This window comes from Thunnus albacares, chromosome 22 (genome assembly GCF_914725855.1).
Source record: "Thunnus albacares chromosome 22, fThuAlb1.1, whole genome shotgun sequence".
Taxonomy (NCBI): Eukaryota; Metazoa; Chordata; class Actinopteri; order Scombriformes; family Scombridae; genus Thunnus; species Thunnus albacares.
Genome location: NC_058127.1, coordinates 25,418,289 through 25,435,885, shown reverse-complemented (window position 1 = coordinate 25,435,885; position 17,597 = coordinate 25,418,289). Strand labels below are relative to the sequence as shown.

Below are 17,597 nucleotides of genomic sequence, written 5' to 3'. Positions count from 1 at the left end.
AAAGATCTTTGTTATTAAACACACACACCACACACACACACACACACACACACGCAAAAGAAGTTCTGAATTATGCATGTGAAATACATATATGAAAATACACGCAGAGTCATTTCTGCAGCCTCCTCCATTCCATCAGTAAATGCTATTTCTCTGTCTGTCTATATTGCTTATATTGCTTCACATTCCAGCCACTTGAATTCCATTCTAGCTATTGTGCAGGGCCCCGCTGAAAGGACTGCTGCATGAGTAATATATTATAAATAGGCAGCAGAGAATATTGTCTGGCATCCAGCATGATGAATTTTGAGTCATCATATTGAACCGGCCTTTTCTCAGCAATAAATGCACACGTTGCACAAAGCCGCTGCTTCTAATCACACAGTCACGCATTCACCTACAGTACACTAAATTGATTCCCCTGCTAACAATGCTAAACGAACAACAACAGGCAGAGCAGAAGATACAGGACTAATGCAAATACTAATATGGGCACTAATACAACTCAGTGATGGAATGGGACATAAGAAAGTCATGAATTACGGTCTTCAGTCTGCAAGAGAAGCCTCCATAAAGACTTAAAAAAAACATTTTTACTGCTGCGTAAGGCTTGTAGTGTGTAATGCACTAACTTTTTTCGCATTACGCACTTTTGCTGCTGCAATCAGACTTAAATCTGACAGGTGAAATTCTGTCTGGTGTGGCCAAACCAGGTCAGGACAGGAAATAACATAGACAGGGTTGTAAAGTGCAGGAGCTAGCAAGCTAACAACAACAAGGTCAAGGTAAACTTTACTATCCCTGATAAGGAAGTTTGGGGGGTCAAGGTGCAGAAGTACCCAGAACAGTCATAAAATCAGATGTATATACAACTATACAATATGCAGTCACCTCTTCCATCCCCAACACACACACACATGCACACACACACACACAGCGTTTCCAAGCACCCTTGCTCCAGCATATGCTGACACACACACTAATGTAGAGACAAATAAATACCTCACATACAGTGGACTAAATGATCCCTGAAAAACAAACTCTGCATACGCATTAGAATCAACTAATAAAATATAAAATACATTGCACCATACCAAGTGTTGCACAAGGATTACCATTGCACACAGCCCTGACCAAAATACCATCAATTCCTATGTTTGTACTGTCCCTCTCATTTAACAGTCTAATTGCCGAAAGAACAAAAGACTTGCTCAACCTGGTTGTTCTTATTTTCTTTTGCAGAATCCTTTCTTTGTCCTGATAGCTTAGTTGGAACCTATTGTGTAGAGGGAGAGAGGGGTCATTGAGGATGCGCTCAGCCTTACTCAGAATGAGGTCTTTATGGCCGAAGGACAAGATGCTCTGTAGCACAGCCTTGTAAAACAGTTGCAAGACATAACAATCAACGTTTAAACCGTACAATTTTCCATAAGATGAACATTCAACATTCACAATATTTCCTGAATGAGAGGTCAAAAAACAACAAAAACAACAGCTGGACATTGGAGAGCTTTGTGATTTAACACGTCAAAGTTCAATCAGATTGCGAGAGGTGACGGAAGCAGGTTCATTTAAGCCCAAAAGCAAATGTGTCTCACCTCATTCCACATACGCATGAATGGGAAGCAAATTTCGGTCCGACTACGTCATCAGCTTCATCTAACTAGAGCCTAACATCTACTCAGGTTACCATAGGGGAGCTAGACTGATATAAGGCTTTCAAAGAATACAGAATAACATAATAAACACTATTGATACTGCTGACAATCACGATTCATCTATGGACACACACACGCAGCCACGAGTGCGTGAAATTTAACAGAATGTAATTTACTGCAGAACAGTTTTACTCTTCCTCCCTCAACTTGAAAGAGCACAGTCACTCACAGCTGAGAGGAGCTAATGATGCAAATGTTTTCACTTTCACTCATTAAGCAGTCGATCTGCACTAACATCACAAACACACTCATAAAAAACACACATTTGTTACAGTAGGATTAAAGCCCTCTGACAAAATATAACCTTGTGATACAATAACTACTCCACTGAAACTTGTATTCTGTTATTTGTGTGACATGACAGATAAATTTGCAGATTAACTGAAACACTGTAGTTAAATTAATGATTTCACACACAAACAAGTATTGTTAATGTCAGGAAACAGACCTATAAAAAAGATATAGGCCTTTTTCACCTTTGTTTTTCCTACTTTGACAAGTCAAAAAGTTTTGCTGTGAAAAAGCAGTAGCATTAGCCTTTTATTAATTATAAGTATGTTTCTCAGCTCCAGTATCCCTCTTAAACTTGTGTGGTTTTGTAACTCTGTTCTGTTCTTTATGTCTTGAAGCAGAGCCATAGACTTGAGTCACATGACTTTCATTTGAGACCAATTTGATTACTTTAGAGTTTACTCGAGAAGATCAAAAGAGACTTCCAACTGTTCTTTGACTTCAACACCAGTGACTTATGAATGAACTTGGAATTCAGCCTTTTGGCTTGGAATGAATTGATATCCTACTTAAGGCCAAAGATTAAAAACTCAATCAAATCAACTCTTCATTTTCCTGACAACAGACTCTAACCCAGTAGCCTATCACATCACATTAGCAGATTGGGAAACATGCACTTGTCAGTGCAGACCCACAGACACAGACTTCAGATTATCATATTTAGATGGAAAGACTGCTGTCGTCGGCAAAAAAACTAAGAAGATACATCACAGCACACACCTGATCACATTTCTTTTAAATGTTATGAAAAAAAATAAAGACATTCATTATTTCTGTAAATTTGCCACACTAACTGGGATTTTTTTGTTCTTCTTTAATGTTTTGAGTCCTCTTGACCACCGCAAGTTTTATTTAGGTGGTCTCGTGGTTGTTTGTATCGTTGGCTGTTCAAGTGGAGTTAGAAGACCTTAGATGTTTCTTCATCTTTATAATTTCTTTATAATCTGTCTTTATAATCGTCTCCTCTTCAAACAGCTGAAAAGCAAAAAAGAAAGGAGTCTCAACACCTTTTCACCTGATTAGTCTCCAGCCCAGATCAGTGTCAGTCACTCATCTTTCATACTAGAGCTGCAGCAATTAATTAATTAGTTGATTACTAATCTGAAACTATTTTGATAATTAGAACTGTCATTTTTTAAGCAATTTGTAGGTTCCAGCTCCTCAAATGTGAGGATTTGAGGCTCTACTGTGTAATACATGATAGTAAACTGAATATCTTTGGGATTTGGACTGCTGATCAGACAAAACAAGACATTTGAACGTTACAATGGGGTCTAAGAAATTATAATGGGAGTTTTCACTTTTTTCTGAGATTTTATAAACAAAATGATTCATTGAGAAAGTAACTGGCAGATTAAGGATAGGTTCACAATTTTTCAGGTCTGTCTTAAAACAACAGTCAGGTGTCCATATGAGCAGTGAAAGAGGTTTTCCTCGCTGTAATCATTCCTTCTGTTCATACTGTCTATTAAAAGATCTTTCAAATATGCTTTCAATGTAAGTGATGGAGGCCAAAATCCACAGTGTGTCCACACAGTCATTAAAAGGTTGATGTGAAGCTTGTATGAGTCTTCAGCAGTCTGAGTTAGTCATATCAAGTGGATATCTGACACATTTACAGTCTTTTTAGCATCAAATTCCCTCTTTGTGTTTCCTCAGACAGTGTTTCCCTGTTGAGCTGCGGTGGAAGTAAAGTAACAAAAAGAGAGACTTTAAATACATTTTTGCACAGAAGGAGGACTGCGAATTTTGTCCCCCATCACTTAGACTGTAAGTGCATTATGAAGGAATCCTCTAATGGTCAGTATGAACAGGAGGAATGATTATGGCAAGAAAATCTTGTTTCAGTGCTCTTTTGGGCTCTTGACTGTTGTGAGACAGAATTTGAAAACAGTGAATCCGTCCTTTACTCAATAATGAAAATAATCATTGCACTTCACACCCCTGACACTTCTCTTACCTGTTCTCTCAGTGCTAATAGTCCTAACATCTGTCCTAACACAATAAGGATAGATAAATTACATGACTCACAAATCTCCTTATGAAAGAAAACATCACTCTGGTGCTAATGTAAATGGTTATTAGAGGAGTATTAGAGCAGCCGTAGAGAACAAAACTGTTTGGTAAAAGCAGCTCAATAAACATCATTATACGCTCTAAAAGCAAGTCTATAAAAGTAGTGATTTTGGAGGTGATTTAAAACAGGATACTGATGCTGTTTGCCCAATCTCCTCAGGCAGGCAGGTTGTTCCAAAGCCCAAGGGTACTGGCAGAGGGCCGATCAAAGTCTGCATGTGTGCTTGTGTGTGTGTGTGTGTGAGTGTGCACTGTAATCTTTAACACAGTATGTGATCATTCTGCTTGTGTTGCCACAGGTGTGCAGAGACCGCCGATGCCAAAATGCCTCCTTTACCGAGCTGGAGACTTGCATCGCACGCTGTCACCGCAACGGGGTAGGCGCACACACACTCACACGTACACGCAGAGTCGTGCAACAGATTCAACTCACTTAGCTGCCGGGCATGGCTCCCTAATCTTATTGTCACACTGTGTCCTTGGGCAAAGGTAGTGCTTTGCAGCGCTGTCACCAAGTCTGTCGTAAAAGGCAGAAAAATAGATGGCTGGAATACAACAGCAACTGAAGTGATGAACTATTTATTGGAGCAGTACAAGCAAGCCTGAGGCAGATAAGGAGGAATCATACATAGTTTATGAATCAGTATCTGAGCTCTGGTGAGGAGTCATTGGGACTAAAACACTTGTTACCTAAAGAGAAGATGGGGTAGATTGGGTTTATTTATTAGGGAACTCTAATGTTGACCTGTGTGATCATTGTTGGATGATGGCATGTGATACCGTGTTAAATCTACCAATATTATCAGCTGTTCAGAGATCTTTCAAAGGGAATTGAAAAAACATAACCTGAAAGATGTAAATGGAATTAGTGATTTTTGTTAATTTTATCAGGTTTTAAAGCTGCACTAGGCAAGACTTTTATGTAAAAACAACCTAATTTATCTCCACACAGGAAGTAATTACTCTCAACATTAATAATGAAATAGTGCATACAGAGCTGCACTCATCAGTGTGTTACATGTTTGGCCTCTGTCATACCTTTAACATCCCCTAGTATCAACACAGCAGGCCAAGTCTACGGTAGGTGATGACAATCCCTCACTGGCTTCCCACCTGCAAACACTGTCAACTGACTGTTTGCTAAGTCATGCCCCACTTAATAAATATTGCTACGCCTGTAAACCTTTCCATTTACAGCACTGCACATATGTTATTTATTGTGAAAACAGTGGTGGATTTATTACTCAAAATTCATAGTAATGTTTAAAACAGTGAGTCTTTGAATTCACACTGTAATAAGCAAAAGTCGGTGACCATGAATTTTGTTGGCTGAAATGTCTCTAGCAAACCTGATCAGCTGTAGCTAGCTAGCTAATTAACTCTGTGACTTAACTGAAAAGCCCATCTCTAGCTGACATCTTAATGTTTTCAGCTGACTCATTTTAATAAAGGTCATAAATATCCGCTTGATTGACGAAGTGTAAGCTTCTCTGTATAAAAAGAACAGCAGGACAGAGCCTCTTACACTAGAATACACTCTGATAAAGCTGCAACTTGGCTCACACAGTGGATGTGTCAGTCCTGATTCCATTTGTTACATCTGTTGCCCCACATAATAATGATATTAGCGAATGACATGTTCATTGGCACTATTCCTCTTGTATTCGGTTTTCAAAGGTCAGAAAAAATTGGTTATCATAACTGAAACTCTGATGACCAGAGCTGAAAACAGCTTAATAATGTTATCCTGTAAACCAAACCTAGATTCTATTACCCCAGTTGTCTTCTGCCTGCCTTCACACTCAGAACTTGACTGGTGTTTTCAATGGACTCAGTGGGCTGTGGTGAATTGACTCTGCTGCTCTGGTCCTCCTCTCTGGCTGCTGGCTGCTACTGCTGCTGTCACCAGCATAGCTGAACACAGAACTAGTTATTGCCTGTCCTTTACAGTTTTCAACTTGGACATTCATGTAAAGCGAGTCAGCAACAGTCCAGTGCTGGCTAGGTCAGTGTTAAAATTATGTTAAAAGATACTTCCACAGAAACAGCAAAGGGTTGGGACGAGCTGCAGGACCCAGCCAAGAAACAGGACGTCCATCGCTGGTGAGGGACTCAGAGACACAGACATGAGGGAGACGATAGCGGCCCAGAACCACATTAGGCCAGGCAGTGGTGGAAGAAGTATTCAGATTCTTTTGCTTGAGTAAAAGTACCAATACAGCAATGTAAAAATACTCCATTACAAGTAAAAGTTCTGCATGAAAAATCCTACTACAGTAAAAGTACATAAGTATTATGAGCTTGATGTAGTTAAAGTATTGCAGTAAAAGTAGTGGTTTGGTCCCTCTGACTGATATATTATTATATATGACATCATTAGATTATTAATAGTGAAGCATCAGTGTTAGAGCAGCATGTTACTGTTGTAGCTGCTGGAGGTGGAGCTAGTTTACACTACTTTATATACAGTTAGATAGTTTAGTTCAGTGGTTCCCAACCTAGGGGTCAGGCCCCTCCAAAGGGTCAGCAGATAAATCTGAGGGGTCGTGAGATGATTAATGGGAGAGGAAAGAAGAAAAAACAAAGTTCCGATACACAAATCTGTTTTCAGTTTTTAGACTTTTTCTCTAATCTTTGATTTTTGCTGAAATATTGGATCATTTGAACATTTATTGAAATGAAAGCATGTGAGAAGTTTAGAGGGAAAAATCACTATTTGATGGAGCTGTTAACAACTAATAGACATGTGAAATGTGACCCCGACTACACACTGCTTTTTGTAAATGGTAAATGGACTGTACTTGTATAGCGCCTTTCTAGTCTTCCGACCACTCAAAGCGCTTTTCACACTACAAATCACATTCACCCATTCACACACATTCATACGCTGAATGGGTACCATGCAAGGTCACAACCTGCCCATCAGAGGAAACTAACCATTCACACACATTCATACACTGATGGCATCAGGAGCAATTTGGGGTTAAGTGTCTTGCCCAAGGACACATCGGCATGTGGACTGGAGGAGCCGGGAATCGAACCGCCGATCTTCCGATTAGTGGACGACCCGCTCTACCTCCTGAGCCACAACCGCCCCTGTTTGTAAGACATCAAAAGCCAAAAAGGTTGGAAACCACTGGTTTCATCTTTAACAATGTGTTGTATTTTAAAAACTTGTTATATTATCCATTGTGTCAAATCTGCATCTGAAAAATAACTAAAGCTGTCAAATAAATATAGTGGAGTAGAAAGTACAATATTTCCCTCTGAAATGTAGTGGAGTGGAAGTATAAAGTAGCATCAAATGGAAATACTCAAGTAAAGTACAAGTACCTCAAAATTACACTTAAGTACAGTACTTGAGTAAATGTACTTAGTTTCCTTCAATGTAGCCTCCAATTGTGAGAATGAGACCATTTGTTAGTCTCTTGTAAGCCTTGGGTTTGCTTGTCTCAGCTGAATCTCCATGTCCTCAGAGAGCAACCACTAATCCACTACCCACTCATTCAAAATGAAGATAAAAACAAACGAACCCCTCCGTAGCAAAAGCACTAACCAGTGCTGACTCTGCTGACTCAGGGCACACAGATGAGACAGACAGGATGGACATCTGATAGTACCCATGGAGTGCAGTCTTTGTCACTGCTAATGTGTGGCGGTTCCACTCCCCACCGTGCACCCCAACCAACAAGTAGGAATCACTAGTGCAGTGACCAGGTCATGATCCCTAGCTGGCTTCCCACCCAAACACAGTCACTGTGCTTGTTTGTCACAACCTAGTGAGGGATACCACTACAAGGAGTAGAACCACCGATTTCTAAGGTGATGGGTGAGTCCCTTACTCCTGTGGTACCTTTTTGAGATCTTACTAAGACAGTGTTGCTCATATTTACGTAGACTTTCTTAGGTGCTGCATTGCTTTTTCAGAGATTCACATGATGATCTTGAATGTTAAGACAGTCTAAGCCCAGCATCAGGTGTTAATTAGCAGCAGTACATTCAAATGAACTGCAGCTGTGCTCATTTACATCATTAGTGTTAGTAAATACCCATCTTAATTAAAGCATGCAGCAATGAAAATATTCTGCTCTCACAGTAATTTGCAATAAACATAATAAATCTTCTCCCAAGAGTTAAGAACAGAAGATGACAAAGCTGTTATAAACTGTGTAGGCTGAATAGATACTTAGTTAAATGGATTGAATTTGATACTGTAAACATACAGTATACTCAGTTACTAGTTTATTAGTTACACCTGACAATAGCAACAATAGGTGTTACTGTATATGTAATTTGATGATCTGATTTTGATCTCAGAAAGCACAATGAAAAGGCCTGACTGTCTGGAAAACACTAATATCTTTCAGAACGGCTGAGTAAAAAACAAGCCTATATGGTTCCACTGGGCTCAGGAAAGAATACAGCAGTGTAATGCAATATGTCAGTGGCTATTAATGTTCCACCACTGGCTTTTTGATAGCTGAGCGGTTTCAGACTGAAGCTGCTGACATGTTGACAGCTGATATTTTTGTCTGACGTGTAATATTTGTAAGCCACTGGAAGATTAGACCTGCATTCTTTTTCCCTTTTAAGATTTAAGAATTGACACTTTTCCCCTCAGTCCCCTGGCTTGTGTTTCCTGGCCTGGCTTACTCAAGTTTGAACCATTGTGAGACACAAATGGAAACTGTTGGATTCCAATGTCATGCTGTATCACAGCAATATTATAAACTTCAAACCTTAAGTTACTAGTTTATTAGTTTGGCAGCTGGATAAAATGATATTCAACTGTGTCATCAGTGGAAAATATAGCCTGTAGTTTTAAAGCTCAAGTGAAAGCTCAAAAGTCATCCCTCTTTGCAGTCAAAAATAGTGATTTTCAAATCTTTTGTTAATACTACGGTATATACTATATATCAGAAATGCTCCTTCACTCACCAAGCCTCTGAGTGGGTGGAATGGTGTATATGTTTGATTGCCAGCTGAGCAAGCAGGGAAACTGAGACACTGACATTATGCTGGCAACTATAGTTTTCCAGACAAGGACACACAGCTTTTTGTTAGCAGTAGTATAGAAGAAGAAGAATATTGTAATGCTGCATTCACGGTATGTCAGGTGGATTCCCATGTTAAGGACATCTTACAGCTCAGGAAGGTTGTGTGATAACTGAGTTGATTGTATGAGGGTTTGAAATACTGTGCATTGACAATTACATTATATCCATTAAATTTGGGTTTAATTACATTGAACAATACACTTTGGCTGACGTGAGATCTTACATCCATGTTTGTGTGGTTTTCAGGCACTTCCTTATTATTAAATGGCAGGTCGGATATATCGGAGCTTTCATAAAAATCCCACTTTCCCAGTTGTAATTACAATTTGGAAGTTGACATGAACGCCATTTCTCAGTTAATTGATTAGTTGTTGATCTATAAAATGTCAGAAAATGGTGAAACATGTCGATCACTGTTCCCCAAAGCCCAAGATGACGTCCTCAAATGTTTTGTTTTGTCCTGAGCAACAGTCCAAAACCCCCAAAAAATTCAGCTTAAAATATTCACATTTGAGAGTTAAACAGTCTTAAAAAATGATTCCAATCGATTAATCGATTGTCAAAATAGTTGGCGATTAATTTAATAGTTAACAACTAATTAATTAATTGAGTAATCACTGCAGCATTAAACTCGTAGTTGCGATGATTCCAATATAACATGAAGTCCACACCATTTAGTTTCCAAAATGACCAATGTTAATGTTTGCAGATAGATACGTTTTTATGCTGACACCAGACTTAGTACAGTAAGTTAGATAGGAGGGAGATGCCTGATGTGTCTTTTTGTGTTGTGACAGACTGTTGTCTGGCTATTTCAGAGGGAAATTCTGAATGATTATTGCAGAGCCGAAAAGTCTACTGTTGTATAAACCTGCTCTGCTCTAGTATAAACTGTTCCACAAATGAGGCATGATTTAGAGACAGGAGACAGGAGAAGATGGTACAAAAACAGCTCTTAAAATAGAATAAACTGTGTTCTATTGGTTAGCAACCAAGCCAGCTAGCTAAAAGAGCTATTATGACTGTCAAGCACTAGCATGTTCTCTGGTGGCTAGCATAGTGGTTGGCTCGGCAGCTGCAGTCATTCACCAACTAGCCGTTTGAGTAGTCACTACATCACAACTTTTTAGCAACCTGTGGATAACTTTGTTGTCACACTTTCTTTTGTTACCAGACCTTAAAACCAAGACATTTTAAAACGTTAAAGTTTTCAATAAAGAACAGTTTGGTTTATCAGTGTAGTTGGCACGGCCTAGTTTGTGCTTTGAAATGGTCTGTTGCTTGTTTTGACCCTGAGCGTTTCAAGCGAAACCAGCCTCAACTGAAATTTCACACCTCAGAAGTCTCAAGACTCAAGTCTCTGTTTACCCCATCTACTATATAATAAATGGGCTTATGATTCACCAGGCATTGTTATTTGATTAGGATTCGAAATATTATGAGCAAGAAGAAAGAGACGTGTCCTCTCCTCCTTTAATCCTTCTTTCTCTCTTCACTTTGTTGTTCTATGCTGTTTGTCCCATTTTTGTTCACTCCTGTCACTGTAACAGTAGATGGATAATGGAAATAGCTTTGAGTCAGGATTATTCTAAATAGACAGTCATCCCTTCCTCCTGTGTTAGGATGTATTTTTTTTAATTTAGCATTAGCATTTGATTCATATTGATCCTCAGGCTTTTGGAGAGTGCTGGATGTTAATGCAAATAAACATGAATAATGAGCAGTTGAAGTGCTGCTCGCTTCTGAGAGCACTACTGCTCACCATCTTTTAAAAACTTACATACAGAAGATTGCCATTGGAGACACATGAAACATATTATAGGTCCTGGTGAGGCATATCCCTCAGCTGCTCAGGCTGAGGGATATGTTGTATATCAGCAATGTGTGTTTAAATACAAGTCAAGCATTTCATTTCTTCTTCTTTCTTTTACCTTCTTATCTTTTATATGATGTAGAACTGCCTGTAAAGTATGCTCTTATAAAACAGCACACGACATTTTCACAAAGGAACCGCACCAAGCCTCCTGAATCTGAAGTAAAGGAACGATAAGAATCAGCAAACAACTCTGCGCCCTTCATGTCGACCGAGTGCTAATGGGGTAAATAGGCATGTTAATCACTGATGGGATAATTACATCTCGATGTAATCGGAGCATGGGAGTATTTTCTCCTTCATTTAGGGGTGGTGAATTACACAAGATGTCTAGAGATATTAATCAAGTCTAGATAAAGGTTTTTTCACCATTTTAAGACAAGTCAATTAAAAGCTCTTAGGTAATTTGCTGCTAAATGTAGTGAAGGAAAAGGGATTTGTTTCCTGTTTATGTCACATTTGGACTCTTTAGTCCCAAAGGTGGCCACTTACTGGTCATTATTCAGAGGTCTGTTATGGGTGAAATAGCTTGAAGTCATTTGCTATTCTTAGGCACTGTATGGAAGTTATTGGGTTAGGGACTGGACTTCATGTTTCACTTCCCATCGATATTTGTTTTATTTTATTGTCTTTTGTGGGACCCTCCCCTTGACTAATAAAAAAGCTGTATCACCCTCGCCCCCAATACCTCTAAATAATATGATGGAATTGTTACAATTTGTGTACCATTAATAACTAAAAGTACATCAAGAAATGACAGTAGTAGATTTAAACCCCAGAATTGTTGTCCACTGCATATGGCCAAACACACCTTTATGACCTGTGCTATACTAAACTTCTTTTTTTAATTTTGAGTGATGTTGATGTTACAACCTACGGGCAGAGAGAGTAACTGCTACTGATAATTTCAACCCTTACACCACCTACAGGTAATGAGTGGGTTTAGTGCTTACCCACTGAATATTGAAACATCGTTGACTTACGTTAGTATATCTACGATGCAGACGTAGTGAGCTGCACAGTGCAAACAGTGCTAACTCTCCAGCCTTGCTCCACTCATGCTCAGCAGGTTAGTTGCTCAACCACAAAATTATTGTGATTAGCCGCTCCACCAGAACGCGCATCGCAAATAATTTGTCAATGCGTTCATGGACAATCCGTGAAAAGTGCTGCCTCAGCCTTGTCATGATCTGCACCTCAGCCTGTCTGAACTTGAAAAAAGAAAAAAAAACTGCTGTTCCTTGGCTACATCAGAGGAAGTGAAGACAAAAAGTTAGCCTGAGAAAAGGCATGTGTAGCATGAGATCATGAAATCTGTATCAATGGTGTGACTTTCACGCTCAGTGTGTGAGAGTTGGGAGCCCTGTATATAGCTCAGGAATTCCCAACCTTTCTTGATCTCCAGAGCGATTTTATGTTGACTATAAAAAGCATGACAGGAAGTGATGAGGAAAAATGCAGAACAAACTGCAACAAGGTCAAGATATTATGGGCTAAAATAGCCTTAAAATGAAAAAAGCTTTTTTTGCTGAATCATATGGTTCTCTCATGGCCTTGGTAGCAAATGTTCCTAGTTCCTGGTACCGGTCTGTGGCCCAGTATTTCAGAACCTCTGATCTAGCTAGATAAAATATGTCAGCAGTAGTTGTTATTTCAGTTAGAAAAATTAACCGGCTAGAAATGAGCAGCTGCTTTTGTCTACCTATGTTTGAAATCGAGGACTCATTGTTCCAAAAAATACAATGAGAATGCGGCAGGTTCACTACCTGGAATTCATTGTAAAATGCACGTATGTGTGGAGCAAGAAAGCTTGACAGGCATAGTAAGAGTAACTAGTGTGAAAGGTCAATTGAAACATTGCCCACAGTGGCCTAATACAGCAGAGATATTAAAGGGAGGGCTTCACGATATAAACCAAAACCTCTAATAGACAATTTTCCATGATCTCATGGTGTGTTTATTTATATATATATATAGTCATAGCACCCAACCCATGCTGATGCAGTTTGGAAAGGAAGTGGAGGTCTGAAAATGCAGGAGCTGCAGCAGTTGGATCATGTTAGCCGTGTTTCCGTGTTCATTTTTATTCATCTTTTGCTAAGACCAGAGCCAGATTTAAAACATATAAAATAAAGATATAAAATTCTTGCATTCTGTCATTCTTCAACATGTCTTGAGCCACAGAAACCAATCAGTACTCCTATGTTGTAATACTGCATGCCCCATGTTTGTTTTCTTTCAATTAGTTTGTCCTTAAGGAGTATGTAATCTAAGTGTAAGAAGTGCTTGAATGAATGTGGGGCCTGTAGAGCCCCTTGAGGGTCTGGCTCACCTGGGGCAATGGCCTACTTTGGCAGTTTTGATTAAAACAAGTGGTATCACAAAAATCAGAACTCAAGTGAGACCTGAGGACACAGAAATCATGACATGAAAAACACAATCTAATTCAAACATGATAAAGTAAGCAAAAAAGATTTAAAATAGATAAAAATGTACAATACTGTACACAGCTAATGGAAAATTTTTTGCAAATGTGAGATAGCATTGCTTATAATATCAGTGTTTTGCACTTTGTTCCATTTATAGGGTGAATATCTTAAGGTAAGTATTATTCCACAGAGAAGGAAAATCCCATTAAAACACACACAGTGCCAGTCTGTAGTAAACAAGAAATTAGTGCTTCTAATTTGACTACACCTCCAGGCACACACACACAAGATTATACTGAGACCGAAAAGCAAATCACATTAACAAATGCCTCATGTGTGTGTTTCTGTGTGTGTGCATAGGTGTGTAACAGTAATGGGAATTGCCACTGTAATCGAGGCTGGGCACCACCCTTCTGTGAGAAGCCAGGACTCGGAGGCAGCGTGGACAGTGGGCCTGTCCAGTATGACAGTGAGTTCACACACACACACACACACACGCACACACACATTCCACACCCTCTGAGTGTGGATGGAAGGCCAAGAATAAGGAAAAACAACATGCTGTATCACATTCATTCTGGATGTAACCTCAGTGGGTGTATTAAGGTGGAACTTCACCAACTGTACATGTCAGAGTTGGTTCACTAGTCATGAGGAGAATACTACCCTGATGATGTCACTGTGATGTCATCAGGGTTATCTTGGCTTGGACATGAAAAGTACAAGTTTATAACAGAAAACCTGTGTTCCAAACTGAAGGTGAGGATTTTGAAACCAGTAAGAGAGAGTCTAATGTAAAGACCCTTTCTAACTGCATTATGGGAAATGTAGGATCCAGTGTTTTGGAGCTTGACTTCTGCAATGTGGACTCTGCTGCTATGATTTTTTTTAATCTTTCAAGTCCTCGACTTTATGTGAGTGAAATACCAAATCGTGTTCTCTTACCTTTGCACACTATAACCCCAGTCAGTCACCTAGAGGTTTTGGGAGTAACTCATTTATGTGTTTTTAAACATCATATCCTGGTTATAGAAACCTAGTGAAGCCCGTATCATGGATATTCTTACCTGAAAAGTAATAGAATCACTTTTCAACCAAATAGTTCCAAATTTAGAAAGGAACTAAATTCAGGATCTAAGCTAGGAACCAAAACATGACAACTGTGTTTCAGATGCAGTTTTTACATAAGAGAAAACAACAACAGAGTCATTGTGCTGTTTGAATGGATACAAAAGAGACATGCTCCTCTTCTTCACTTGCTTGTTCTCTATTTATCGTGCTCCTCTGAGAGTAGTCAGGACGTCGATCACTTATCTTTGTTTTTAATGGCAATAAACATAATGAGCAATGTCTGTCTCTCATCCAAATATTGATTCTAGTGGCAGGCAGTGCTACTCACTGTCTGAATGGAGCTGTACACAACCTGCAGTGTTGTGTTTGACCAATCAAACTTCTACACCCAGAGCAGTGACTTTTTTGGCACTAGGAATTCAATTTAGACCCTGATTTCCTCCGATTGAAATGCAGGTAAGGTTCTTGACTTCCTAAAGAGGATCCTGTATGTGTGTGCCATGGAAATGGGCCAATAGATTCCGTCCATCCTCACAGGCATGTCTTATACTGCTAGTGATAAGATTATTAAATCAATGCACACAACAGAGTTAAAATGCTGCAGTATCCAGCCAGCCATAATCCACAGTAGTTTCATCCTCATCAGTGATGATGGTAAGCATGTACATGTTTGTATCCACAGCATTTTATTCGTATTTTCAATTTGAAAATAAAAAATAAAAAGTTTTTTCTTAGGTGGAAAAGTATTGATAAAAGTGTATTGATAGAAACAAAGTGCAATGTAAACAGACTTAGTGAATAAGTGATGTCATACATAAAGCATGTGACTTAAACGTCACTCCACTGAAAAGACAAAAACATCAGAGGTGTGTGGAGCGATGAGGAGACTGTAAACGTTCCTCAAATTAATACATGAACAAACAGAAATGTCATATTTCCATCACGTTTTCCATATTTTCCGTCGTTTGAGCTTTGACCGGTGTTTCCCTGTTGATATGTTTCCCCTTACCAGCTTTATCACAAACCCAGCCAGTTATCTCTGCTAGGCTTAACCATAACCTAAACTCAGCCCTAAACCCAACTGCTGAGGGGAGTGCTATTGGAAACATCATTTTTACTAGAGGGACACACTGCGAAGGGGGAACAGACTTTGACACAAGAATGGCTGTCTTTTAATTACATTGTCTCATTGTGTCCTCTTCTTCTGCAATGATTTAATGGCACTGGATTGGAGAAAAAGCGCCACAAACTGTTTGTCTCCTAATATTCAGAAAACAGTAGTGGATGAAAACACACATTCATTTGCATTTTCTTTTGCAGATTATCTGGAAACACAGTTCAAATTTGTGTCACATTTGGATAGAAACCTGACTAGTGATTCTAGTGTATGTGTAACCTTGCTCTGTGTTTGTGTGTTTGTTTGTGCGCCTCCACAGGTCAGGTTGGGCTGGTAGTGGGACTTCTGTTTGCCTTCCTGGTGATCCTGCCTACAGTGCTGCTGCTCTTCTACTGCTACAGGATCAAGACGTCCTACTTCCATAAGTGGCTTGCCCAGAGAGAGAAGAACAAGAGCAACAAGTACTGTGTCCTGTCTGTCTGTCTAATTAATTACACATCAATTAATGAACAGACATGAAGTCAGGGAGGCAGCTCTGAGTAGGCTTCTTCACAGGCCTAAAATTGAACCCAGCACATACCCACAACAGGATAGTATATATAATATATAATATATTATATATATATATATACTTTCTCTATTTTATGAAATTTTATTACCAATAGACCAAACAGTTTAGTCAAGAAAATAAAGGGCAGATTAATTGATTGATAGTGGCTACCCTACACAAAAGATTTACTGTCCACAACATAAGACAAAATCTTTCATATATTTCCACTGTTTGATTCTCCTCTCAGACCACTCTCTATCTTGGAAGTGGTTTATTTGTTGAAAAATAGCAGTGTATTATTATGCAGTGGAGCCTTCACATTTCACACTGTCTGCATGAGAAAAGAGGGAAACAAAAAGTGAAAGAAGGCAGTAAGGAAGGAGGAAATGAATCATGCATGGAAGGATGATAATCATTTGGGAAAGGAAGGTGAGAGGAAAGGAAGGAGAAGAAGGAAGAGGTAAAAATGTAGGTAGGAAGAAATAAATGAGAAAGTAAAAGAAGGACAACAAGGAGGAAGGGAAGTGTTGAATTACAGGAAGGAAAGAAGGAAGGAAGTGTGCATTGCCATGTCTGCCAGCGCTCCAAGCAGATCGATGTGTATACCGGAACGTTCCATCTCTACATCAGCATAAATAGAAGCATTTTGTGCTGCAGCTCACCTCCATCAGAACCAAACAAAATCCATGTCCTCATAAACCCCAGAGCTTCCTTTATGAGCGCTTCCATATACCTCACCCAGAGAGACAGCCTAGTCATAACACTAGCTGAGTAAGTGCCTCTGAAAATACTCAAGTCTTCCACAGTGATTTACAGAAGAGAAATGTGTCTGGAGACAATCCAGCCTTTTAAGGAGCCTGACCTTCCAAATGAAGACAGAGAGAAAGGCTAAATACTAGTGATATTGGGCCTCAGCAGGATTTTACGGTAACTGCTGCTAAAGTGAGACAGAGAGGAGACAACTGAATGAATGGCTAACGATATGGGAAATTGAGCCACTACGATGATTAAAAAGACTCTTAACGGCACCAGCTGCAATGAAAACCCTCTGCTTCTTTGGTTTTGTTCCATGGCCAATAGTTTGGGTTCATTTACAGTTCAACAGCGGGCCAGCGGGTGGCTTCAGCTGATTAAATACCTTTCCAAGCATATATACATCCAGTATGCTTGAAGAGCCTTCTAATCAGCTAAGAGCCTGCAGTATGTACATACACTGAGTTACCAGTTTATTTAAGTACACCTCTAAAGTCTAATTCAATCCAATACAACAGCCCTGTGATAAATCCTTTCTTTGTGAAGAGTCAGGTTTTGTTGATAATGCCAGAGAGTAGTTGAATTAACTCATTTTGGAGACTGTAGTTAGCTGTGTTGTTGTAATGGATTGCATGTGTCTGCAAACGTAAGGAGGATGGACT

At 39.3% G+C, this 17,597-nt stretch overlaps 1 protein-coding gene across 1 annotated transcript in view; it reads left to right on the top strand.

Moving 5' to 3' along the window:
- Positions 1 to 17,597, top strand: part of adam19a (ADAM metallopeptidase domain 19a) — a 197,767-nt gene that overhangs the window by 168,628 nt on the left and 11,542 nt on the right. Inside the window, exons 17-19 of the mRNA XM_044341231.1 lie at positions 4,385 to 4,462; positions 13,805 to 13,913; positions 15,952 to 16,093. Coding sequence (XP_044197166.1) covers positions 4,385 to 4,462; positions 13,805 to 13,913; positions 15,952 to 16,093 — 329 coding nt within the window. The remainder of the gene's footprint in view (positions 1 to 4,384; positions 4,463 to 13,804; positions 13,914 to 15,951; positions 16,094 to 17,597) is intronic.